The following is a 25,767-nucleotide window of genomic DNA, read 5'->3' on the forward strand; positions in this document are numbered from 1 at the left end:
GAGCCCATATTGATACTTCCCCAAGAACCTTAGGTCTATTTTGGTACCTTATCTCAATAGTATATCCCATTAGCCCAATGAACTTACTTGAAATGATTTATTGACCATCTTAATTTGTTTAAAGTAGCATTGCCCCCTGAGCTTGCTTACAATGATCTATTTGCCAGTTCATGAGGCAAATACGACATTTTGTAAATTTAAAGAGCCAATAAGCTTTTCGAGGCAGATTTAGGGGGCTTCTAATGTTAGTGTTATTTAAACATTATTATGATTGCATTCTTCTTTTGAATGGTCGGGTGTATTACTCCACGAATATAGTAAATTCTCCGCGGAGCAAACGAAGGCAATCCAACAGAAAACTCTCTACTCTGTAAATCCTGGAAGACATTAGCAATCAGTTTGCAAAATGCTTAATCTGTCATAATGCAGGCAATCTACTTCTGATCGAATCTTTCTGATCGTGCTGATGCTAATTTGTCAAATATTGTCAAGTTTAGGACTGAGTTGATACCTAAAATTTGATTTGAGCTAAATTGATCCCGCTTGTCAACTTTAGGTGCCATTTTGACCCCTGATTCAAGTAAAAACAATAATAATCACATGATAAAGAGAAAAGAAAATAAAAAGTTGTATTTCATTTCATAATTCTCAAATAAGAATACATATAATCTCATGAACAAAAAGGTATAAACATTTTCATACTAAGTTAAACACATGGTAACAACCTATGAAGCACGGAAACTCTTCATGACATGCGTTTCCCCGTTTCTGGCAGATGTGGGAAACGGAAACTCTCGGAAACTGATACGAAACGTTTCCGGGCACGTTTCCGTAATTACCCAAAATATGAAACGCGTCTCTCAATTTTTAAACAGTTTTCCCTACCTATTTCGATTAAAATTCTGGGAATTCAAAACTTCTATTTTGCAATTTCTATTCAATCTAAGACTAGAAAAATTGAAACTTCCTATTTGAGAGATAATTCCTTCCATGTATCCTTCAATTTAAAGAACTTACCCATATTTTTTTCTCCTATAATCTTTGTCTCTTGAATCTCAATTGAACTTGGACTTTCTTGCTCTTGTTCTTCAATCTTGTTTTTTTAATGTATTATTATATTTTAATATTTATAAATATGCCCCTATATTTTTAATATTTACACGTTTCCGCCACGTTTCCGTTTCCTATGTTTTTCAGAAATTACGTTTTCCGTATCCGTTTCCGTTTCAGTTTCCGTATCCGTTTCCGTGCAACATAGGTAACAACAGCAACTGGTTTTCTATTAATACACAATAGCAGTAGCTTGAATACAGGTGAAGACTCTGATTTGATGGCTTTCCGGCCGCGATTCGCTTAAATATTCAGATTGCATGTACAAACGACACGAATTTCGAGTAGAAAATTATTCAGAATAATTCGAATTTACTGGCACCACAGAAGATGGATTGAACAAATGTCGAAAAACTGATCCCATCCACAAGAAAACAAGCCCTTGAAAGAAAAAAAATCAAGAACAGTTTCAGGATTAATCTCGTTATGCCTAATGTATGTCGATCGTATCTTAAATGTCTAATAAGGAAAAAGTAAACATCAACACCAAACAACAACTGTAAATAGCAAACAGCAACATGTGAACCAAAAGGGCTCTTATTCTATTCGATTCGTTTTTTCACTTAAAGGTCCATGCTGCCCCTAAATTTCTAGATAAATTTCTCAAGATTAAGGCTTAATACCTAACCAGCCCCCCAAGTTGTCTGAATACTGCAACTGACCTCCGAACTTAGACTTGTGACAACTAACCTCTCAACTTGCTTATTTGGAACAAATAATCCCTCAAATAGGTTAATTGGAACAAATAACTCTTCAAGTTGCTTATTTGGAGAAAATAACCCCTAAACCCAAAAAGCATTCAACATAATATTACATCAGAAATAAAAGATTTCCAAAATATCGGTTCCTACATCTAACTAATCTACTAATACATTAACTAAAGGGCAAAAACAACTCCTGAAATCACAAATATTAACCTATTTGAGGGGTTATTTGTTCCAAATAAGCAAGTTGAGGGGGTTAGTTTTCACAAGTCTAAGTTCAGGGTCGGTTGCAGTATTGGGACAACTTGAGGGGGGCTAGGAAGCTATTAAGCCCAAGATTAAAGAAGTAAACTAAGAAAATAACCAACATAAAACTCTAGTCTGTAAATCATGGAAGATATTACCAATCAGTTTGCAGAAAGCTTTATTTGTGCAATCCACTTCTGATGGAATCTAGTTGTTTAACAGTATCTTCCATTTTCATTCTTTCTTGAGGTGATTCCCTGGAACAGGCTATTCCCACTTCAAACACTGAGATCAATGCAGGTGTTTCTTCCATTTCATTGAAGATAAGTGTTTCGTCAACAATCTGATCCACTTTGTTTGGTAATGAATTCCTGACAAAGTTGTGAAGATTCAAATTGTCTTTGAACATTAAATCAGTTGGTCTTTTCCCTGAGAACATCTCTAGCAGAAGGATTCCGTAGCTGTATACATCCCCTTCTTTCGATGCCGGAGTTCCCATTGCAGACTCTGCATTTCATATAAAATCTGGTTAAGTTCTTGTATTTCATTATCAGAGAACTAGAAAAGTTTTGATTACCTGGAGGGGAATATCCAATAGTCCCTTTGATTCCGATTGTGCTGCTTTGGCTCCGAGATTCATCATTTGTGATTGATAAGAACTTAGCCAAACCGAAATCGCTTACATGAGCTACCATGTTCTTGTCAAGAAGCACATTGCTAGGCTTCAAGTCACAATGAATGATTGATCTTTCATAGAGGTCATGAAGATAATGCAATGCAGACGCCACATCGATTGCGATATTCAGTCTTTCATGGAAATTCAAGTTTCTAGGCTGATTAATGCTGTCGTTGTCGTGATGCAGCCACCCGTCTAGACTTCCATTTTCCATGAATTCAAAGATTAGAGCTTTGAATTCGTTTCGCTTGTAGTCCATACTCGAGCAATAGGATAGGAGTTTAACAAGATTCCTATGCCTGACATTCTTTAAGACACTGCATTCAGCCATTAAGGTCTTGAAAGCATCTTTTTGATGAAGTTTGAGGACCTTAATAGCTACTGTTCTCCCTATTGGATTAAGGTAACCTTTGTATACATAACCAAATCCGCCTGATCCAATCAAGTATTCCGAAGAGAATCCACTGGTTGCATTATGAAGGTCCTGATAAGATACCTTTACATGGAGATCCATCAGTGAGGGTGTAGCAGATAAAGAAGAGTTTCTCGACTTCCTTCTTCGACAAGCAAGAAAAACAGCTAGTAACAAAAGGACACCAAGAAGAACACAAGTAGAAGATACTATAATTGCTATCTTCAAAGCATCAGACTTTCCTTTCTTCGTCGGTTTGCTGGGACATTTCGGCAAAAGTAGCTGTGGGATACCACCACAAAGCTTAGGATTGCCAATAAGTGATAATGCAGAAGCATTTCCGAAAACTCTTTCTGTTGGAACTTCACCCTGCAGATCGTTGAACGAAAGATTCAAGTATTGTAGAAAAGGAAGATTCTGCAAACCTTTTGGAATTCCTCCTGTCAAGTTGTTCCTTGAAAGATCTAAATGCTGAAGGCCTCGCAAAGAAGCCAATGATGAAGGAATGGCTCCTTCGAAAGAATTTCCTTGCATATAAAGATATTCAAGCGCGGAACAATCTCCAATGGCTGTTGGAATTTCACCTGAAAGCTTGTTTTCTGAAACATCTAGATTATAGACATTTATCAGCTTCCCCACTTGTGCTGGTAGATTGCCACTCAATGAGTTATGTGCCAAACTTAGCAATATTGACAAGGAAGGCAATAGCATAAGCTCCTCCGGTATGTGGCCTTCGAGGTCGTTTCGCGAAAGAGAGAGGAAATTCAAGCTGGTACAATTTCCAATACTTGCAGGAATGATTCCTTTCAGTTGGTTTTGTGACAATATGAGTTCAGAAAGTTGAGTGAGATTGCCAAAAGAGGAGGGAATTTCGCCTGAAAATTTGTTTCCCCGTAACAGCAATCCTTGTAGCTTTGGGAGCTTTCCCAAATATGATGGAATGACACCTGTTAATAAGTTAGTCTCCATGCCCAGATCAATCAAGTTGATAAAACTTTCTAATGCAGCAGGAATCATTCCAGTAAATTGATTACCACCAAGATACAGGCTATTCAGATTAATCGACAAATTCGCCATCGAATTTGGCAAAACACCTCCAAAGTTGTTATAACCAAGATCCAAGATTTGCAAATTGGTAGAGTTTTTCAAAGATTTTAAGAACATCAAATCACTGGATGAGTTGGTTCCAAGATCATTGTTGGAAAGGTCTAGCCACAAAAGGTCAGGATGATTTCCGAAATTCGGTACTTCTCCCTCAAATTTATTTATAGAAATATCAAGAATTCGCAAATAAGAAGCATTAGAAAACGAATATGGAACAAACCCCGAGAATTCATTTCCACCCATATGAACTTCTTGAAGATTTGGTAAAGTGAGGCCTATAGTTTCTGGTATACTCCCATTGAAATGGTTGCCTGCAGTTGAAATGAAGACAATAGAAGAGATATTGAAAAGGGATGGAGGAACGGTTCCAAATAAATGATTAATCCCAACTGTAAAAAATTTTAAGCTTTTTAATCTGCCGATGTCAGCTGGAATCTCTCCCACCAATTCATTTCTTGCAAGTGAAAATCTAGTCAGTGATGAGAGGTTGGTAAGCGAAGGCGGAATTTCTCCTCCAATTTTGTTTACACCAAGAAGAAGCATGTCAAGCTTTTCCAAATTACCAAGCTCTGAAGGGATTCTTCCTTCCACTTGATTGAACAATAAATCGATTATTTCGAGTTGGTTGCAGCGGCTCAGGTTACTTGGAATTTCCCCTGATAGAGAGTTGTTGTTGACAAGGAAATGTTGCAGTCGGAAGAGATTGCCAACTTCCTGAGGGATGTGGCCGCGAAAATTGTTGTTTTCGAGGTTAAGAATCCTGAGAAAACTCAGGTTTCCAATGTATGGTGAAATGGTTCCGACCAATTTCTGGCCTGACAAGTTCAAAGAAATGACTCTCTGATGGCGACCGCTGCAAGTAATACCGGACCAGCTGCAGAAAGGGACAGAAGAATTCCATGAGTTGAAGAGTCCATGAGGATCACTGGTTATCCCTTGTTGAAATTTGAGCAGAGAAAGGTGATCAGTATTATTTCCTGAAGCATGGACTTGCAGCAATGGGAATCTGACATATAAGAAAAGAAATATCAGTGAAAGACACTGAGAGTTGCTGTAAAATCTCATTTAGTTTGGATACAAACAGCTATACTTTTAGGTTGCAAGATGCTGCATTTATATAATATATTTATTTATCATCTTCCATGGATGTAGACAGACAGGATCACAAACTTATTGCGAATAGAATTGTGCAGTCAAGTCTATGATGTGCAATTATTTCTCAAATAGCAACAAGAGAAAGACGTTTCTGAGGCATCAGCAAAATGGTACGCTTGCTTTGGAGTTACGTAGACAAGTTGGCTATTTTTTTGTCCTAAATGTCAAGTCGGTTACTTTTGCCATAAATGTCAAGTTGGCTTCTTTTACCAAAAATCCATTAGTATTTAGGGGGTACTAAATTAAGACTTCTTAAATACGACTTTTGGTCCCCTATCCTCATTGTCTCTTTTGTGAAAGAAACCAATGTAATCATTTCTGTAAGGATAATTTTTACCGTTCTTCGATGATGGTTTTAGGATTTCGTTTTAGCCCACATGTGTAGTTCTGATTGTAAATTGATCATCTTATACAACAACAATAACAACAACAAAGCCTTAGTCCCGAAATGATTCGGAGTCGGCTAACATGAACCATCATATAAAACCGTGAAATCAAGTCGTGTCAGTCAAGTCGTGTCAGTGACATAAATTCTCTCCCTCCACTCCGTCCTATCCAGTACCATATTTTCCTCAATCCCCAATAAACTCACATCACTCTCGATCACCCTCTTCCAAGTTTGCTTAGGTCTTCCCCTACCTCTCACTATTGCATCCCTTTGCCATTCTTCAGTCCTCCTAACCGGCGCATCAAGCTCTTCGTCTTATATGGTCAAACCATCTTAGTCGGTTTTCCCTCATTTTATTCTCAATAGATGTAACTCCTACTTTTGTCCTAATTATTTCATTACTCACCCGATCCTTTCTCGTATGACCACACATCCATCTCAACATACGCATCTCCGCCACCAACATCTTATGAATGTGACAGTGTTTCACTATTCAACACTCCGTACCATTATCAATTTTATTATCACTTTTCTTTTTAAGGTTTAACCTTTCTTTTCATCATTGGAAATACCTTTAATTCCTTCAAGTTAAGCTTGAGAAGCTATCTTTGTCAGTTTCGGGTTAAAACCTTTACACTTCTTCTCTCAACCTACTCTCAGTCTGTATAAGGTGGTACCAGAGCCTCATTGTTTCCTAACTAGAAACCTCTTTGACGTTATGGTCCAACCAAGGGTTACCTCGGAACAAACCGAAGCACTCGAGAAGCAAATGGAAGATCCGAGGCAGGAAGCCTGTGGCGAATCCCAAGCTGTAAGGGAAAGCATCACCACCCTAAGGAGAAAGCTGCTAAAGGCGATTCAACAGAACCGGCCCCTGGTTATGAACCGTATAAACGGAGCAGGAGATGCTCAACCAGCCCCAAATCCATCAGGAGGGTACAACAAAGTAACCGGAGGAATGCCCCGCTACAACAAGCTCAAGGTTTTGTGGAGGATTCAAAACGCTTCAGACCTTGCGAGGTAGTAGACCCAAATCCTTGCTTGTTTGACGACCAAGACAGCAAGGATAAGGAAGTGTGCAATGAAAGGAGTGACTTTGACTACATAAGGGGTAATTTCGAGCCCGAAAGGGAGAACTTCCAATATATGGGTCGGAATGCTCGGGACTATGCCAGAAATGGAAGAGGCCCCAGAGGATGAGGAGTCCCAAGGGGAGGGTATGGTCATTTGAACCAGCCAGGGACAATACAAGACTGAGATGAAACTTTTGGTGCAAAGTGGATCTACCAACATCTGGTGGCGATTTGGATATTGAAGGCTTTCTAGATTGACTATCACAGGTAGAAAGATTTTTCTAATATTCATCATCGAAAGGTGGAGTTGATAGCTTATCGACTAAAAGGAGGAACTTCCATTTGGTTGAATCAATTTATCCACGATAGAAAGAGAGATAGAAGGGATCCAATGAGATCTTGGCAGCGGATAAGAGCCCTGCTGAGAGAAAGGTTTTTTCCACCGGATTACGAACAATACATAAAGGGTGAGCCTTGGCGCAACGGTAAACGTTGTTGTCGTGTGACCAAGAGGTCACGGGTTCGAGTCTTAGGAGCGGCCTCTTGCCAAATAAATTGGCAGGGGAAGGCTTGCCCCCAGTACACTCTTGTGGTGGGACCCCTCCCCGGACCCTCGCTCAACAGGGACACGTAGTGCACCGGGCCGCCCCTTATTATGAACAATACATAACATATTCAAGTCCTATCAACATTGTTTGCAACGCATTCAGACTATCCACGAGTACACTATTGAGTTATCGAGACTATCTGCTAGAGTGAAACTCACCGAGTCGAAGGTCAAAAGAGCCTCGCACTACCGGGGAGGACTAAGAACCAACATCCGAGAGAAGATTGGCATCTAGATGATCCTGAGAATGTAGGACACACGAAACGTAGCATTGAAGGCAAAGCTAGAACTGAACAACCGGTATAGTTACCGTCGAGCAGGAATAGAAAGTGCTTCCTTTGTAAGAGATACCCCCAAGCAAGTGGAGAAAGGTAAAAGTTGTGTCGGACCCAACCGGATGAAACATATATATGAAGGGAGAACAGGTCATATCTAGTATTCAAAGTTTGCCTCGATTTGGTACTGCTCTCGCGGTTGAGGCACGAAGTAAAGGCAAAAGAGACTATTGTACCCTATAGATAGAGCAATCCTTTTGCAAAGCCAGCTCTTTTCAAATGTTTTAGGTGTAAGGAACCCGACCATTATTCAAATGAATGTCCGAAGAGAAGGACTGCCAACTTAGTGGGCAGATGTGAAGATGATGAAGAAGATATGATATACTGTGAATCAATCATTCAGGATGAAAGTTCTTCCGAAGAAGGAGAAAATCGAGTTGTGCTAGTCATAAGGCCAAAGGTACCAATTGTTTCGGACTCATTCTTTGGCCGGTGGAGAAAAAGGCAATGTCATCATCGACAACAGGAGCTAGGAAAATATCATCAATCAGGCACCACAAGAAAGATTCGGCTTAACGCCCGAAACCCATATGAGCCCCTACAACATAGGGTGGCTTATGAGCATGGGAGGTCTCTGAGTCATGCAAAGGTGTCGGGGACCCCTCACCATCATGAAGTATTCAAATGAGGTGTATTGTGATGTGGTCGATATATGAATGCGTGCCATGCACTATCCGGGCGCCCATGGCAATTTGATAGGGACGTTCTACATTCAAGACGAAAGGATAGATCCAAGAGAGTATGAGTCCTTGCGAGGTACCAACATTGTTAACACCAAAGAAAGATGGAATATGATGGATGTGCATAGACAGTCGAGCTATAAACAAGATCACTGTCCGATATAACTTTCTCATCCCTCATTTGGATAATATGCTAGATCAACTGGAACGATCGAAGGCATTCTTAAATATTGACTTGAGAAGTGGTTATCACTCGATCCGAATCAAGGCTAGGATGAATGGAAGGAAAACACCGGTCCACTCCATATTAATATCTGACACACCCCCATACGCGAAGGCCCACTGGGCTTGAAGCGTGCACAACACAGGCCCAAATTACCATGTCCTGCAAATAACTCAACAAATGGGGCTACCAGGAATCGAACCCTGGACCACTTGGTCACACTGACTCTAATACCATGTTATGGAACCGTTTGAACTAAAAGCTCAAGCTGATAGTTAAAGGTCCACTCCATATTAATATCTGACAAGTATGTTTTGCACACTGATCATCAGGTCCTTAAGTATCTAAGGAGCCAAAAGCAATTGCGGAGTTCGAGGCACACAAGATGACTACTTTTTAGATAAGTTGATTCATAAGTCTAGAAACCAAAACATTGTGGTGAATGCCTTGAGTCAAAGGGTGCCGCTTTTGAAGACTATCGCCTAGGAAGTTGACACCTTTGAACATCTAAAAGCGTGATTATCAAAGGGATATACGGATTTTAGAGCCATATGGGAAAGGTTTTCAGTTAATGGTGTGATTGGCGAGTATCACCTGACCGATGGTTATCTCATGAAGGGGAACCAACTAGGCCTACCGTGTCGCACTAGTTGGGAGAAGGTGATTCGAGATTTACATGGGTGTAGCCTATCCGGTCACTTCGGGAGAGATAAGACATATGATGCCATCAATTTCCAGTATCATTGGCCGAGGATGCAAGAGAGACGTCAAGCATATAGTGGAGAGATGTTAACTTACGTATGCCACACTATCAAGGACATGAGCAAAATATCGGGTTGCACCAGCCTCTCCTCGTGACGAATGCCATATGGTAGGATCTATCCATGGGCTTTGTAATGGGCCTTCCAAGGACCCAACGCGGAATAGATTCTATTTTTACAGTGGTGGACAAGTTCTCAAAAGTGGTGCACTTCCTCCCCGGTCGAAAAACCAATGATGCCTCCACGAGTGCTAAGTTATTTTTCAGAGAGATTGTTAGATTGCATAGGGTCCTAAAAAGCATTAAGCCTAATAGGGACACCAAGTTCCTGAGTCATTTTCGGTGAACCCTTCAGACCTTATTTGGCACAACGCTCAAATTCATTACCACTACTCACCCCAAACGGATGGTCAAACAGAAGTAGTGAATCGAACCTCATGAAATCTCCTAAGAAGAATCTATCGAGACAACCCAAAGACATGAAATCTTTCTTTAGCTCATACTGAATCTTACTACAACCGTGTCCTTCGCGATGGTTTATGCCAAAGTGTCGAACCATGTTTTAGACTCCATCTAGTATGCATGCAAACAACCTGATTAAAATGTTGGCATGAGAGGTCCAATTGATCAATGAAGAAGTGCGGAAGCGATTAGAGAGCAAGAATCCCAAAGTCAAGGAAAGGGTTGACAAGCATCGAAGGGATGTATAAATTGATATTGGGGACGAGGTGATGGTTTATTTAGGAAGGAGAGACTCGCTCACGCGACAAGTAGCAAGCTTCGGCCACGCAAGTATGTATCTTATAAAGTTCTAAAGAAGCTCGACCCGAACGCTTACGCCCTTGAGCTCCCAAACTAGTTAGGATGAATATTTTTGTCCTTCAATATTAAGGATCTAAGTCCCTACAAGGTGAACGAGCCTCTAGACTACTTGGCTGAAGGAAGGAGCTCTTGTCATTCGAAAGAAAGAGAGAATGATGCGGACATCTAGACAAAGAAGGAGGATCTGGTCTCGATTGATCCTCACACTAGCCCAGTGAGTCCTTCCAATCGCATTCGAAGGCTCGGGTTGATGTTAGGAAGAACACTTACCTCATCGAGTCCACCTTTTTGAAGATATGTTCAACGGCTTGTATCATCAAGCGTTTCGTTTACAAAGTGTCATGATTTGGTCTCTTGTCCTCGTGACCTCTTTTATGAAAGAAGACCATTATAATTATTCTTATAAGGGTAGGTTTTACTAATTTTAGAAAATGTTTTTTATGGTTTCGTTTTAGCCCATAAATATATAGCTCTGATTGTAAATTGATCTTATTATCAATTTTATTATTGCTTGAGATGCTTTTATAGGTTTGTTCATCATTAGAATTCTCTTAATTCCTTTAAGTTAAACATGAGACGCCATATTTGTTAGTTTAAGGTCAAAACATTCACACTTCCTTCTCTCAGCCTAGTCTCGATCTATATCACATTTAGTCCTCATACATGTTCTCCTTTCTTTAATGTTACCCATCATTCGGACAATAATTTTGGTGTTACAAAAATAATTCTATTGAAACACACATTGTTTAACAGGATTTAACCAACTCGTCTTTTGAATTTTGATTTGGGCCATGTACGATAAAACTTAGGATATATTTGCCCGATGCTCAAAAAATATATATATATATTCTTCATTTCCTTTCAATAAAATTATTAAACTTTGTATTAATGTCAATATTTCAATGAGTTTATTTATATATAAAAACTCACAGAAATATTAACATAATACAGAAAACAATTAATTATATGCCAACTAAATACCACATTAAACAAGGTGGATGTGTGAGTTTTGAATTTTTTTGTGATTTTAGGATATACCCCGTGGCACATACATAGTCATCACATTTCTTTCACATTAGCCCTAAAATTTGGACATATTCATCATGACACTTAGCATATAATATGCCACGTCAACACTCCAATGAGTTTGTATTAAGATCAAAACTGAATTTCAGAGATTTATTGAAAGAAAATAAAACAGCCGGGTCAATTTAGTCCAAATGGAATTTTGGTTATCAATGTTGAACTTGGTAATACTTGACAAAATAGTCTCAGGTTTAACAAATTTTAGGTTTTAAAAATGATTGTACGGAGACTAATTTGTCATACATTGTTAAGTTTAGGGCAGACTCAACATCCAAAATTCGATTTCTGCTAAATTGATTTTGCATGTCAGGCCATTTTAAAACAATAATAATCACATAACAAAGAGAAAAGAGAAGAGTACTAACTCTAACGATTAAGGTGCAGAGATCCACAGAGAAAGTAGAGAGCTGTAGAACACATAAAAAGTAGTATTTCATTTCATAATTCTCAAACGAGAATACATATGATCGATCTCAAGAACAAAAAGTAAACTAAGAAAATAACCAACATAAAACTCTAGTCTGTAAATCATGGAAGATATTACCAATCAGTTTGCAGAAAGCTTTATTTGTGCAATCCACTTCTGATGGAATCTAGTTGTTTAACAGTATCTTCCATTTTCATTCTTTCTTGAGGTGATTCCCTAGAACAGGCTATTCCCACTTCAAACACTGAGATCAATGCAGGTGTTTCTTCCATTTCATTGAAGATGAGTGTTTCGTCAACAATCTGATCAACTTTGTTTGGTAATGAATTTCTGACAAAGTTGTGAAGATTTAAATTGTCTTTGAACATTAAATCAGTTGGTCTTTTCCCTGAGAACATCTCTAGCACAAGGATTCCGTAGCTGTATACATCCCCTTCTTTCGATGCTCGAGTTCCCATTGCAGACTCTGCATTTCATATAAAATCTGGTTAAGTTCTTGTATTTCATTATCAGAGAAATAGAAAAGTTTTGATTACCTGGAGGGGAATATCCAATAGTCCCTTTGATTCCGATAGTGCTGCTTTGGCTCCAAGATTCATCATTTGTGATTGATAAGAACTTAGCCAAACCGAAATCACTTACATGAGCTACCATGTTCTTGTCAAGAAGAACATTGCTAGGCTTCAAGTCACAATGAATGATTGATCTTTCATATAGGTCATGAAGATAATGCAATGCAGACGCCACATCGATTGCGATATTCAGCCTTTCAAGGAAATTCAAGTTTCTAGGCTGATTATGGCTGTCGTTGTCATGATGCAGCCACCCGTCTAGACTTCCATTTTCCATGAATTCAAAGATTAGAGCTTTGAATTCGTTTCGCTTGTAGTCCATACTCGAGCAATAGGATAGTAGTTTAACAAGATTCCTATGCCTGACATTCTTTAAGACACTGCATTCAGCCATTAAGGTCTTGAAAGCATCTTTTTGATGAAGTTTGAGGACCTTAATAGCTACCTGTCTCCCTATTTGATTAAGGTAACCTTTGTATACATAACCAAATCCGCCTGATCCAATCAAGTATTCTGAAGAGAATCCACTGGTTGCATTATGAAGATCCTGATAAGATACCTTTACATGGAGATCCATCGGTGAGGGTGTAGCAGATGAAGAAGAGCTTCTCGATTTCCTTCTTCGATAAGCAAGAAAAACAGCTAGTAACAAAAGGACACCAAGAAGAACACAAGTAGAAGATACTATAATCGCTATCTTCAAAGCATCAGACTTTCCTTTCTTCGTCGGTTTGCTGGGACATTTCGGCAAAAGTAGCTGTGGGATGCCACCACAAAGATTAGGATTGCCAATAAGTGATAATGCAGAAGCATTTCCAAAAACTCTTCCTGTTGGAACTTCACCCTGAAGATCGTTGAACGAAAGATTCAAATATTGTAGAAAAGGAAGAGTCTGCAAACCTTTTGGAATTTCTCCTGTCAAGTTGTTCCTTGAAAGATCTAAATGTTGAAGGCCTCCCAAAGAAGCCAACGATGAAGGAATGGCTCCTTGGAAAGAATTTCCTTGCATATAAAGATATGCAAGCGCGGAACAATCTCCAATGGCCGTCGGGATTTCACCTGAAAGCTTGTTTTCTGAAACATCTAGATTATAGACATTTATCAGCTTCCCCACTTGTGATGGTAGATTGCCACTCAATGAGTTATGTGCCAAACTTAGCAATATTGACAAGGAAGGCAATAGCATAAGCTCCTCCGGTATGTGGCCTTCGAGGTCGTTTCGCGAAAGAGAGGAAATTCAAGCTGGTACAATTTCCAATACTTGCAGGAATGATTCCTTTCAGTTGGTTTTGTGACAACATGAGTAGAGAAAGTTGAGTGAGATTGCCAAAAGAGGAGGGAATTTCGCCTGAAAATTCGTTGCCCCATAAACGCAATCCTTGTAGCTTTCGGAGCTTTCCCAAATATGATGGAATGGCACCTGTGAATAAGTTAATCTCCATGGCCAGATTAATTAAGTTGATAAAACTTTCTAATGCAGCAGGAATCATTCCAGTTAATTGATTACCACCAAGATACAGACTATTCAGATTAATCGACAAATTCTCCATCGAATTTGACAAAACACCTCCAAAGTTGTTATAACTAAGATCCAAGATTTGCAAATTGGTAGAGTTTCTCAAAGATTTTAAGAACATCAAATCAGTGGATGAGTTTGTTCCAAGATCATTCTCGGAAACATCTAGCCACAAAAGGTCAGGGTGATTTCCGAAATTCGGTACTTCTCCCTCAAATATATTTACAGAAATATCAAGACTTCGCAAATAAGAAGCATTAGAAAACGAATATGGAACAAACCCTGAGAATTCATTTCCACCCATATATAATTCTTGAAGATTTGGTAAAGTGAGGCCTATAGTTTCTGGTATACTCCCATTAAGCTGGTTGCCTGCAGTTGAAATGAAGACAATAGAAGAGATGTTTAAAAGGGATGGAGGAACAATTCCAGATAAATGATTAGCCCCAACTGTAAAAAAATTTAAGTTTTTTAATCTGCCGATGTCAGCTGGAATCGCTCCCACCAATTCATTTCTTGCAAGTGAAAATCTAGTCAGTGATGAGAGGTTGGTAAGCGAACGCGGAATTTCTCCTCCAATTTTGTTTACACTAAGAAGAAGCATGTCAAGCTTTTCCAAATTACCAAGCTCTGAAGGGATACTTCCTTCCACTTGATTGAACATTAAATTGATTATTTCGAGTTGGTTACAGCGGCTCAGGTTACTTGGAATTTCCCCTGATAGAGAGTTGTTGTTGACAAGGAAACGTTGCAGTCGGAAGAGATTGCCAACTTCCTGGGGGATGTGGCCGCGAAAAATGTTGTTTTGGAGGTTAAGAATCCTGAGAAAACTCAGGTTTCCAATGTGTGGTGATATGGTCCCAACCAATTTCTGGCCTGCCAAGTTCAGAGAAGTGACTCTCTGATGGCGGCCGCTGCAAGTAATACCGGACCAGCTGCAGAAAGGGAGAGAATAATTCCATGAGTTGAAGAGTCCATGAGGATCACTCGTTATCCCTTGTTGAAATTTGAGCAGAGAAAGGTGATCAGTATCATTTCCTGAAGCATAGACTTGCAGCAATAAAAATCTGACAAATAAGAAATAAAACGTTAGTGAAAGACAAAGAGGAACTGGAGGTGAAGAGCTGCTGTAAAATCCCATTTGGTTTGGATACAAAAAGCTATCATTTTCAGGTTGCAAGAGGCAGTATTTATATAGACACAGGACGGAGGGAGGGACAGGGGGTCATAGGGGGTCCGTTAACCCCGACTCAGGGACAGGGGGTCACAGATGGTCCGTTAACCCCGACTCAAGGATCATAAACTTACTGCATATGGAATTATGAAGCAAAGTCTAGAATGGCAACTTGAGATTTGAATATATAATTGATAAACAGTACTGCAATTATTTCTCAATTATTTCTCAGACCAGAAACTAATATTTTTATGTCAAGTTGAAGCTACTTCTGCATTGATCCATTATTATTTAATTATCATGTTTGTTGGCCCTTAACATTCTATGGTCTGCGCTCACAAAACCAGTGGATTAAATATGTTAAAAGCTTAGAGTAGGATTCAAAGGCTTCATAAGAATTTTCAACATTTAAATTTATAATGATGGCAAAAAACTTATTATTTTTATTATTTAAGCCTCTGATTATATCGCACAAGATAAAAATTAATTGTGAATATAAACTCACTTAAATGAGCATTATTCATTCCTTGTGTTTGAAATTGCTTTTTTAACGGTAAAAAATCCAATTTTAGATGTGAATGAAATGAATAACATTCTTTTAACTCAGTTTTATACTCAGAAACTTAATGGGTACGATTATAATTAATCTCAACGTATCAAATTAAAAGGTCTTGCAAAAACTCACAAAAATGTTGACGTAAATTACATGGTAAATTACACTCATGGCGACTAAACTTTACCTCAACTAACATTATGATTACTAAACTTCAAAACGTAACATAAAAGCTCCTCAACTTTAAACTTTTTACATTATAGCCACTAAACTTCAATTAAAGCCTCAAAATGACCATTGATGACCTCAAAATAGAAAATTTAAAAAATTGATGATATTCTAAGCAACTTTAACTTGTTGACCTTTTCATCTTGAGGTTATGTAGATATTGTTTGGTTAGGAGAGAGAAAGTGAATGTTTAGAAAGAGAAAGCTACGCAAATGGTAATATGGTTCCATAATAAATGTGGTTCTAAACAACTTTAATTTTTGAACGTTTCCATTTAGAGGTCGTCAACAGTTATTTTGAAATGTAAATTAGTGGCCATAATGTTAGAAAGTGTAAAGTTGAGTGCCTTTTATGTTACATTTTGAAGTTCAGTAGCTAGAATGATAATTGTGGTAAAGTTCAGTGGCCATGAGTAAAACCACATCAAACAAGGATGTGATTTTTTAAAAAAATTGTGAGATTAGGATGTACCACGTATGTATACGTAGCTAGCACATTTCTGACACGTCACTCATAAAAATTAGCCATAATTCAGCATGACACTTACTTGGCATATAATTTTATTTCCCAAGTCAAAATTCCATTGAGTTTTTATTAGATCAAAACAGAACTTCAGTAATTTTATTGAAATAAAATAAAACAGGGAGTATCAATTTAATTCAAATTGAATTTTGGTTACCAACTCAGCCTTGAACTTGGAACTAACCAATGATTCTCCATTTGTGGACCCCACAATAAGAAAAATGGGTCCACACGTTATTTTTAAAATGTGTCGCAGGAACCATAAATGCAGAGCCCACAAATGGAGTATCATCGTTAGTAGTTAGTTCCACCAGCAACGTTCGCATGGACTTTATACATGGTCTGGACTTTATACATGGTCAAAACCGTAGTTCCACATAGGATGTCCACTTGGTACTATGATAGCATTCAGCACATTATAATTCCTCTTTGGTTTAAGGCCGGATTGATACCCAAAATTCGATTTGGACTAAAATCGATCCCACCTATCGAACTTTAGGTCACATTTTGACCCCTGATTCAAGTAAAAACAACAATAATCACATAACAAAGAGAAAAGAGAAGAGTACTAACTCTAAAGATTAAGGTGCAGAGATCCGCGGAGAAAGTAGAGAGCTGTACAACACATAAAAAAGTTTGTATTTCATTTCATAATTCTCAAATAAGAATACATATGATCGATCTCAAGAACAAAAAGGTATAAACATTTCCATACTAAGTTAAACAAATGGTAACAACAGCAACTGGTTTTCTATTAATACACAATAGCAGTAGCTTGAATACAGGTGAAGACTTTGATTATCCATATACAGTAACTGCATTTGTGGCTTTCCGGCCATGATTCGCCTAAATATTCAGATCCCATGTACAAATGACACCAATTTTGAGTCGAAATTTATTCAGAATGGAATTTACTGGCACCATGGAAGATGGATTGTACAAATGTCGAAAAACTGATCTGATCCACAAGAAAACAAGCCCTTGAAAAAAAAAGAAAAAAAAAATTTAAGGATTAATCTCATTTTGCCTAATGTATGTCCATCATATCTAAAATGTCTAGCAAAAACAAAATATATATCAAGAAAACAAAGCTGACATGCAACAAAAGTACTATGCGGAGCTAGGATCCCAAATCTGAAATTAATTATGAATGTACAGTGCGGAGCTAGGATGCCAAATCTGAGGATGCAATCGCAGCACCATCAGACCCTCTTCTCAGGCCATCTGTAACTATCTCTCCCAGAGTAAATTCTGGTGCCCGAGGTGCAATGGTGCCAATTATTGCCGGACCATCTAGCAACTCCGTTAGTTCTGATGTCTACTGATATAGCAAACAACATGTGTTTCAAGCCTGCTAGCCATTTAGCAGAAATCTTTAAAAGGCCGTGGCCCTTGGAGTTTAACTTTATCCAAATCATAGATGCATTTTCTTTCAATGATACTGTTATAAAGGAAATGGAAAATACGATGAAAATCTGTTATCCAATATGCACAATTATTTTCTTCCATTTTCAGCTACTTACAGGATTTCCAGAGAAGAAAAAGGTATATTCATTTCTTGTTTATGTCATTTCCTCTTTCAACTATTTATTGGGAAGATTTGAAAAATATATTTTATCCAGAGAAAAGCAACAAATGGCCAAAGAATAAGTTATATATATAATATGTCCATGGAAGTTGAAACTACTCACAGAGAGCGCCGTAATGCAGAAAATTCTAACTTAATAAAGACCCAACATTCTTAGCTCTGAGACATGGCTGGCATCAAGTTCAGGGACGTTCTTACTGGTTTCACGGTCTTGAACCACATATTCCTGAAATTATAACAGTACCAAAGTGATTATGATACTTTATCAAAGAACTAGGATTCTAAGAGCACAAATTAGAAAAACACCAATATGAATTGAGAACAAGTGGGAGACCTTTGTCAGTTCTTGTTTGGCAAGAACATGGTAATGGCGTTCATTGATCCTTTGTCCACATATTATGGCAATAAAGAAACCATAAAGCAGACCCACCAAAACAATAGCTAAAACTGCATAAATAAAATAAGATTTGGAATTAGTAGTAATCATGAAGATGCCATTAAAGTAACCAGAGATTTGGAATTAGTAGTAATCATTTTATCTTCAGGTCTACACACATTACTTAGAGCACATCAGAACAGGTTACATCCAAAACAAAGATTTATGTTATCATGTACATTCCAAATTTTGGTCAATCTATTTAACACCTATTACAGTCTTATCAGGTTCATCCAACAACAATAAGATTATGTTTTATGCAACAAAAAGGGTAGTCAATATTTCAAGTAGGGTTGTAATCGAGCCAAGCCGAGCTTTGGCCAGCTCAAGCTCTGCTCGCTATAAAATTAACGAGCTCGAGCCCGAGCCGAGATTTGGCTTGCTCAAGCTCGGCTCAGCTCATTAGAAAATAAACGAGCTCGAGCCGAGCTTCGAGCTTGTTTCGAGCCCAAAATCCTATTTGAATTTGGTTCATTAAGAAAATTATCTAACCATGAATTGGTTGTGAGTAAATCGTTAATTATATTTCTGAATTTTGCTCGCGTACATAAACAAGATCATAAGCAAAGTTCGTGAATAAATAAACAAGATGCTTACAAAATAGTTCGTTTATCACTCATTTATTATATTTGTGAACGAACTCATCTAATAGCAAATGAAATAATATTAAGTTTAGATATTTGTGAACTAACATAAAACTAGTTTTCTACAAAACTAAAAATTTGTTCATAAATGTCCTAATTGAGCTGCTCGCGAGCTTTCAAGCCGAGTTTTGGCCCACTCAAGCTCAGCTCGTTTATGAACCGAGCCAGTAAATCGTGCTCACAAGCGGCTCGTTTACAAATCGAGCCGAGCTTTTATCGAGCCGACCACCGAGCCGCTCATGAGCGGCTCGGCTCATTTACAGCCTAATTTCAAGTAGCATTTGTTTCAAAAACAAGCAAAGAGATGGGGGGATCACATCAGAAGCCAAAAGAGTTTTTAAGATCTACCTATAGCTAGTAAGCACCGACACGCGTACTCGTACGGGTGCACATGCTGCAATAAGCATTTTTAAGAAAATATGTACTGTGGAGACACACCAAATTTGTATATATATATAACATATAGCATCCATGATAAGTGATTAATTCATCAAAAAAAAAACATTTAATAATTCAAACTATTCAAACTACCAAAATAGGGGCGACTGCTATATTCTTTTCATTAGACTTTGATTTCTTTTTTTTATTAGGGTTTTATTTTATTTTTGTATATATTAACCCTTCTTTTTTGTAATATTATTAAAAAATAACCGTATATTATACTTAATTAACTTAGAATCTGTGTCCCCAAAGTGTCACAGAAGTGTCCCCGAAGTGTCTCCATTAAAAAAGAAAAGAAAGACAGAGGACACTTATTTTGGAGCGCCTGCTGCGTGTCCCCGGAATGTCGGAGTGTCCGACACTCATACTTTAACCTCCTAGAAGTGTCTGTGCTTCTGTGCTTCCTATACTTGTAGCAAACTTCAATATTCTTATCTTGAAAAGCATCATGTTGACTAAATGAACTATCATTCGGAAAAGAAATAGTAGGCCTAAATTATGAGTGCTTTGACCCAAAAAAGGACTAGATATATCCAAATAAAAATGATGAAACATGTTACAGCTTATTGAATGTGTATTATAAAGTTACACAGGAAATGGCATATATGCATGTTGAACTGCAATAACTGAAAATCTTCCACACAACCCACATGCCAAAACAAAAATAACCATCCTTCAAGACAATCATCCACGCAAACACACCATATATCCTCAACCATTTCCAACTGATTCTACTATACTGCCGGTCAAGATGTCACCTGGATCTAGTTAGAATATTTATAAAGACGATCCAGGTAAACCATGCTAATCTGATTTTTCTATAACATTGTCTAATGGTAAAAATTCTTCTTCCATAAAACCTCCAAGATAACATGCTTATCAAATTATTAAATGCTTATCTTAAAATTGAAGGAAGGCATACTGAAAAGCAGATTTAAATTAATGCTGTCTGACAAACACAATACAAGTATATATATCAAATAACGAGAGATATAACATACCAGCCATAGTATAAAATCCATAAGGATGTTCTTCATAACCAAACATTTCCCTGAGCTCCTCCCCATAGAACTTGTATACAAGCATCCCCAACAATGCGACAATCTATAAAGCATATCAATAATCTACTAAGCAAACTAGCCAGGGTAGCAATTACACTTTACATAAATAGAGATGGTTAATTGAAAATCTTAAGATAACAATCACCAATATATTGATAGTTAATTGTATGTTGTGTTTTTTGGGATGTTTCAGTATATTTATTAGAACTTCTAAGAGAACATGACAAATCAATGAGAGCAATATGTATGTTGCTATTTTAATTGCGAAGATTGAATAGCAAAAATAGACGGATCTCTAAGAACAGCAACACAAAATAATTGAGATATGCATTATTGCAACTTCCATCATAAACCATAAGATTTGATATAATTTAAAAGGTCAACTCGATCAAGAAAACTTATCCTGAAAACACGATTCTTGATTACTAGGCTATGCTGCACAGATACTTTGATTTTGAAGAGTGTCCACATTTCCAAACATTTCAAAACTTCATACATTTGTAGAAAAAGTTCCGGATCATGTTTCTATAATTTAAGAAAATTAAGAACTTGATTCCTATAATAAAATGCATTGCTAAGCAGATCAGTACATGAACCGATCTCTTAATCAATTCATCATGCATCGATCATTTTACATCAGATCCCTAATTTTTTCTAGATCATTCTCAAGCTTTCAAAATGCAACCTTGTTCTTTCCTTCTTATGCAATAATGCAACTTCTGTAAATTATTGATTTTATATAAAAAAAATTACAAATACATCCTTTTAATTTCAAACTTTATTAATATACCCCTTTTAATTTCAAAATTTGTAAATATACCCTACTACCTTCTTATTACATCCACATTTTCGTTTCGTTTTTTTACAAATGCGGTTTTCCCAGTGTCTGTTTAACTTCCATTTCCCTTTTTTGTTTCCGTTTCCATGCAATAAGTTTTTCACTTTTTCACTTAAATGTAAATTTGCACATAAAGATTACTTTGTCACCTACACACGTGCAAAAATTAAGATAAGGTATATTCGCAAGCACATATGGTAGCATCAGCAGAACCCTGTCAAATGCATGCATACATACATAAGATACTGCAAATCGAGCTTGTGTGTTTCAATTTTATATTAATCACTTATCAACTTCACAGAACCTGTCAAATGCATGCTAGAACAGAAAACCATTGTAATCAAAACCATTGTAATCTTATCGAAACAATACTAAATTAATGACAATAACTAGCCCAAGTAAGCTCAATGGAAGTAACCAATGCAAAAAAAAAAAAAAAGTTACCATACCAGTTGAACAACAACGAAAATGAAAGCGTGGTCTCTGGCGACAAGGAACTGAAATTTCAACCTCAACCACCACCGGTCAGCTGGGACATCAGCACGCAATATGAACAATGCTCTGCACTCAGTGCAATGAGCAAAAGCAAAACCCTCCTGAAACAGCATTTAAGTAAATAATCATGTTAGTTACAACACCGCAAGCTGTCAAAACGGAAATCCACTGTTCTAAGATAGATAGATGTGATGAAGTTAACTGTTGCACCACCACAAAAATCAGGAACTAGAACACTTTTCCTAATCTCGAAGTTGCAAAAGGTAGTATTTCAGAAACATAAATCATCAATAACTAGCCAGACAAACATAATGAGTGAGAAAGATAAACAATCACCTTAGTTGATCTCCAATTATCAAGACATGATCTGTGGACGTATTTCTGAGTGCCTTTGCAATGGCATGGTGCAATTAGGTCCTCTCCTGAAATAAAATACAACAAGATGTGACCTACCTAATTAGGATTTCAAGAGTGGAAATTTATGGTATACGTTATCCATTATTGGTCATATATTATGCACAGTCCAAAAATAGCATCTTAACATTTCTCATGAAAATCTACAGCAAGTGAATTTAAGATACAAAAAAGGTACCAAGCAGAATAGGTAGTAAAGACCTCCAATATCAAGGCAAATGCGGCACTGTGGTTGATCCGGGCTCACTAAATGACAAGTTTCATCAATGTGAATACTTTCCAAATCATCAACATCACAGTCCCTCCTTGTAGATGTGATTTCAGATGACAATGACGATTCCTCAGATTGCTGCGAAATGTTAGACTGGCATAAGATGGGCTCCCTTTCCGAAATATCCTCCTCGTGACTATCATTTGATACTAATGGCATTTCGAACAATACTCGATCAGCATCAAAGTGTCAGTATCATTGCAAGACCTACAGTTCCTACTGCACATTTCAACAGAAATTAAGCAACCTGCAAGAAGATGAAAAGTGGATGATGATGAGTTACACTAATAGTAGAGAAGCAATGATACACAAATCTATGTCAAGAATCCCAAAACGCAGCCACTTAAATAAGTCGCAAATACGTAGTTAAATAACTAGCATTAAATAACATAGGTGATCTCAATCTTTGCACGTAAAGATGGTCTCGTCAATAAAATAAATGTACTTGTCACACCTTACCATAAGTTGACTTGCCCAAGTCATAGTGAATTTAGAATCATTCTTTGGAAACCAATCTAATATTAATGGAAGCGTTAATCACAGCAACACAAGTACCCTTTTTCATTAAAATCAACAAAAACAGCTCATTTATAAAAAAAAAAAAAAAAAAATCAATTGTATCCAAACAATGCCATGTACAAGCCTTGTACTCAGCACCTATGCTGCATGGACACGGAAACATACACGGGAAACGTTATTTCTAAAACATAACCTTCATATTCAAATGAAAATGGACAAAGACACAAAATGGACAAGGGCACGGACACAAAATGAAAAAACGCTACTAAAGAGGAGTGTCCGTGCAAGATAGCTAAGCACCGTTACAAGTTTCAACAAACAGCCAATAGCAAAATTAAGCAGCTTCTCGATTCATAATCCATAGTCCTGACAGCTTGCATTATGACCAAAATAAATGAGTGGAACAAAATTCATTTATCCTAGGTTAGTAAACGTTATTTCTAAATCATAACCTTCATAAAATTGCCTTCAAACGAAAATGGACACAGACACAAAATGGACAAGGACACCGACACGAAATGAAAAAACGCTACTAAAGAGGAGTATCCGTGCAAAGTAGCTAAGCACAGTTACAAGTTTCAACGAACAGCCAATAGCAAAATTAAGCAACTTCTCGATTCATAATCCATAGTCCTGACAGCTTGCATTATGACCAAAATAAATGAGTGGAAGAAAATTCATTTATCCGGTTAGTAAATGCTATTTATAAATCATAACCTTCATAAAATTGCCTTCAAACGAAAATGGACACAGGCACAAAATGCACAAGGACACCGACACGAAATGCAAAAACGCTACTAAAGAGGAGTGTCCATGCAACATAGCTAAGCACAGTTACAAGTTTCAACGAACAGCCAATAACCAAATTAAGCAGCTTCTCGATTCATAATCCATAGTCCTGACAGCTTGCATTATGACCAAAATAAATGAGTGGAAGAAAATTCACTGATCCTAAATTAGTACCCATGGAAGGAATGCAGCCAATAGTAAAATTCATACAAGCCTTTGACTCATTGATCCTAAGTTAGTACCCATGGAAGGAATGCAGCAAATAGCAAAATTCATACAAGCCTTTTACTCAGCACCGTTACAAGTTTCAACGAACAGCCAATAGCAAAATTAAGCAGCTATAATCCATACTCCTGACAGCTTGCATTAAGACCAAAATAATTGAGTGGAAGAAAATTCATTGACCCTAAGTTAGTACCCATGGAAGGAATGCAGCCAATAGAAAAATTCATACAAGCCTTTTACTCATTGATCCTAAGTTAGTACCCATGGAAGGAATGCAGCCAATAGCAAAATTCATACAAGCCTTTTACTCAGCACCGTTACAAGTTTCAACAAACAACCAATAGCAAAATTAAGCAGCTTCTCGATTCATAATCCATAGTCCTGACAGCTTGCATTATGACCAAAATAATTGAGTGGAAGAAAATTCATTCATCCTAAGTTGGTAGCCATGGAAGAAATGCAGCCAATAGCAAAATTCATACAAGCCTTTTACTCATTGATCCTAAGTTAGTACCCATGGAATGGAAGGAATGCAGCCAATAGCAAAATTCATACAAAGCCTTCTACTCATCATCGTAACAAGTTTCAACGAACAGCCAATAGCAAAATTAAGCAGCTTCTCGATTCATAAACCATACTTCTGACAGCTTGCATTATGACCAAAATAAATGAGTGGAACAAAATTGATTTATCCTAAGTTAGCAAGCGTAGTTTCTAAAACATAACCTTCATAAAATTGCCTTCAAACAAAAATGGACACAGACACACAAAATGGACAAGGACACAGACACGAAATGCAAAAATGCTACTAAAGAGGAGTGTCTGTGCAACATAGCTAAGCACCGTTACAAGTTTCAACGAACAGCCAATAGCAAAATTAAGCAGCTTCTCGATTCATAATCCATAGTTCCTGACAGCTTGAATTATGACCAAAATAAATGAGTGGAAGAAAATTCATTGATCCTAAGTTAGTACCCATGGAAGGAATGCAGCCAATAGCAAAATTCATACAATTTTTTACTCAGCATCGTTACAAGTTTCAACGAACAGCCAATAGCAAAATTAAGCAGCTTCTCGATTCATAATCCATACTCCGGACAGCTTGCATTTTGACCAAAATTCATTTATCCTAAGTTAGTACCCATGTTTCCTAACACAGAGGACAAGATACAGAAGGAATGCTTTTCACAATAAAGCATTACTTAAGCGTATCTCCATTTTCACAAATGGAAGACGCATTAGAAGAGAATTAAAGGTAACTGGAGAATATTGTAATTATAAACAGCAATAAGAACGAATATGAACATAATGTAAATGGAAATGTAAAAGAACAAAATGAGAAAGAAAGTAGCGGAAGGGGCTGACCTGTGGTATAATCACCATGAATTGAAGATCTTCATAGCAAATCCTGATTGCTTTAGAAGAAGCTGAGAATTGAATCTGCGGAAACGATTAGGGTTTGAAAATTGGAATGCTAATGTCAACGAGAAGAACAAGGTAGGCGGAAGGAAACACAAAATCAACACAACAGAACACAACTCCGCTTTGAGCAGACCAATTATTTATTTATATATTTAATAATTTTTCATTAAATATTTAATCCATTGAATCTCTTGGATAATAATTGGGTAAATTACAATCATGACCACTAAACTTTACTCATTTAGACGGCA

The 25,767-nt window shown here is 37.4% G+C and overlaps 4 protein-coding genes across 7 annotated transcripts; all 4 read right to left on the bottom strand.

Annotated features, from left to right (window-relative positions):
- Nucleotides 1-505: 505 nt before the first annotated feature.
- On the bottom strand, nucleotides 506-5,332 carry LOC136220481 (putative receptor-like protein kinase At3g47110). 3 transcript variants are annotated; one of them, XM_066008312.1, is made up of 3 exons: nucleotides 2,638-5,332; nucleotides 2,219-2,567; nucleotides 506-571 (listed from the first exon to the last, which is right to left on the bottom strand). In XM_066008312.1, the coding sequence occupies exons 1-2, from the start codon at nucleotides 5,315-5,317 to the stop codon at nucleotides 2,239-2,241; spliced, it is 3,009 nt and encodes a 1,002-aa protein (XP_065864384.1). In that variant the 5' UTR covers nucleotides 5,318-5,332; the 3' UTR covers nucleotides 506-571; nucleotides 2,219-2,238. The 3 variants fall into 3 exon arrangements, with proteins under 3 accessions (XP_065864384.1, XP_065864376.1, XP_065864369.1); XM_066008304.1 differs by lacking the exon at nucleotides 506-571 and adding an exon at nucleotides 584-1,491; XM_066008297.1 differs by lacking the exon at nucleotides 506-571 and having other exon boundaries at nucleotides 1,632-2,567.
- LOC136220499 (probable LRR receptor-like serine/threonine-protein kinase At3g47570) lies at nucleotides 5,177-13,579 on the bottom strand. 2 transcript variants are annotated; one of them, XR_010684542.1, is made up of 4 exons: nucleotides 12,345-13,579; nucleotides 11,926-12,274; nucleotides 11,747-11,788; nucleotides 5,177-5,258 (listed from the first exon to the last, which is right to left on the bottom strand). XR_010684542.1 is itself a non-coding variant. In XM_066008323.1 (2 exons), exons 1-2 carry the CDS (start codon nucleotides 13,564-13,566, stop codon nucleotides 11,946-11,948), a joined length of 1,551 nt encoding a protein of 516 aa, XP_065864395.1. In that variant the 5' UTR covers nucleotides 13,567-13,579; the 3' UTR covers nucleotides 11,800-11,945. The 2 variants fall into 2 exon arrangements, 1 of the variants encoding a protein (XP_065864395.1); XM_066008323.1 differs by lacking the exons at nucleotides 5,177-5,258; nucleotides 11,747-11,788 and having other exon boundaries at nucleotides 11,800-12,274.
- On the bottom strand, nucleotides 13,568-15,157 carry LOC136216543 (LRR receptor-like serine/threonine-protein kinase EFR; the record flags this gene model as incomplete). The annotated part of the gene is made up of 1 exon (XM_066003086.1): nucleotides 13,568-15,157. A coding segment is annotated over exon 1 (1,470 nt), but the record flags the coding sequence as incomplete, so codon positions are not given.
- Nucleotides 15,158-16,991: 1,834 nt separating this feature from the next.
- LOC136220513 (uncharacterized) lies at nucleotides 16,992-25,638 on the bottom strand. Its single transcript, XM_066008335.1, has 8 exons — nucleotides 25,460-25,638; nucleotides 22,492-22,808; nucleotides 22,213-22,298; nucleotides 21,831-21,977; nucleotides 20,484-20,586; nucleotides 18,296-18,408; nucleotides 18,065-18,187; nucleotides 16,992-17,353 (listed from the first exon to the last, which is right to left on the bottom strand). Exons 2-7 carry the CDS (start codon nucleotides 22,718-22,720, stop codon nucleotides 18,095-18,097), a joined length of 771 nt encoding a protein of 256 aa, XP_065864407.1. The 5' UTR covers nucleotides 22,721-22,808; nucleotides 25,460-25,638; the 3' UTR covers nucleotides 16,992-17,353; nucleotides 18,065-18,094.
- Nucleotides 25,639-25,767: the final 129 nt, after the last annotated feature.

The sequence above is a fragment of the Euphorbia lathyris genome, chromosome 1, assembly GCF_963576675.1.
Source record: "Euphorbia lathyris chromosome 1, ddEupLath1.1, whole genome shotgun sequence".
Taxonomy (NCBI): Eukaryota; Viridiplantae; Streptophyta; class Magnoliopsida; order Malpighiales; family Euphorbiaceae; genus Euphorbia; species Euphorbia lathyris.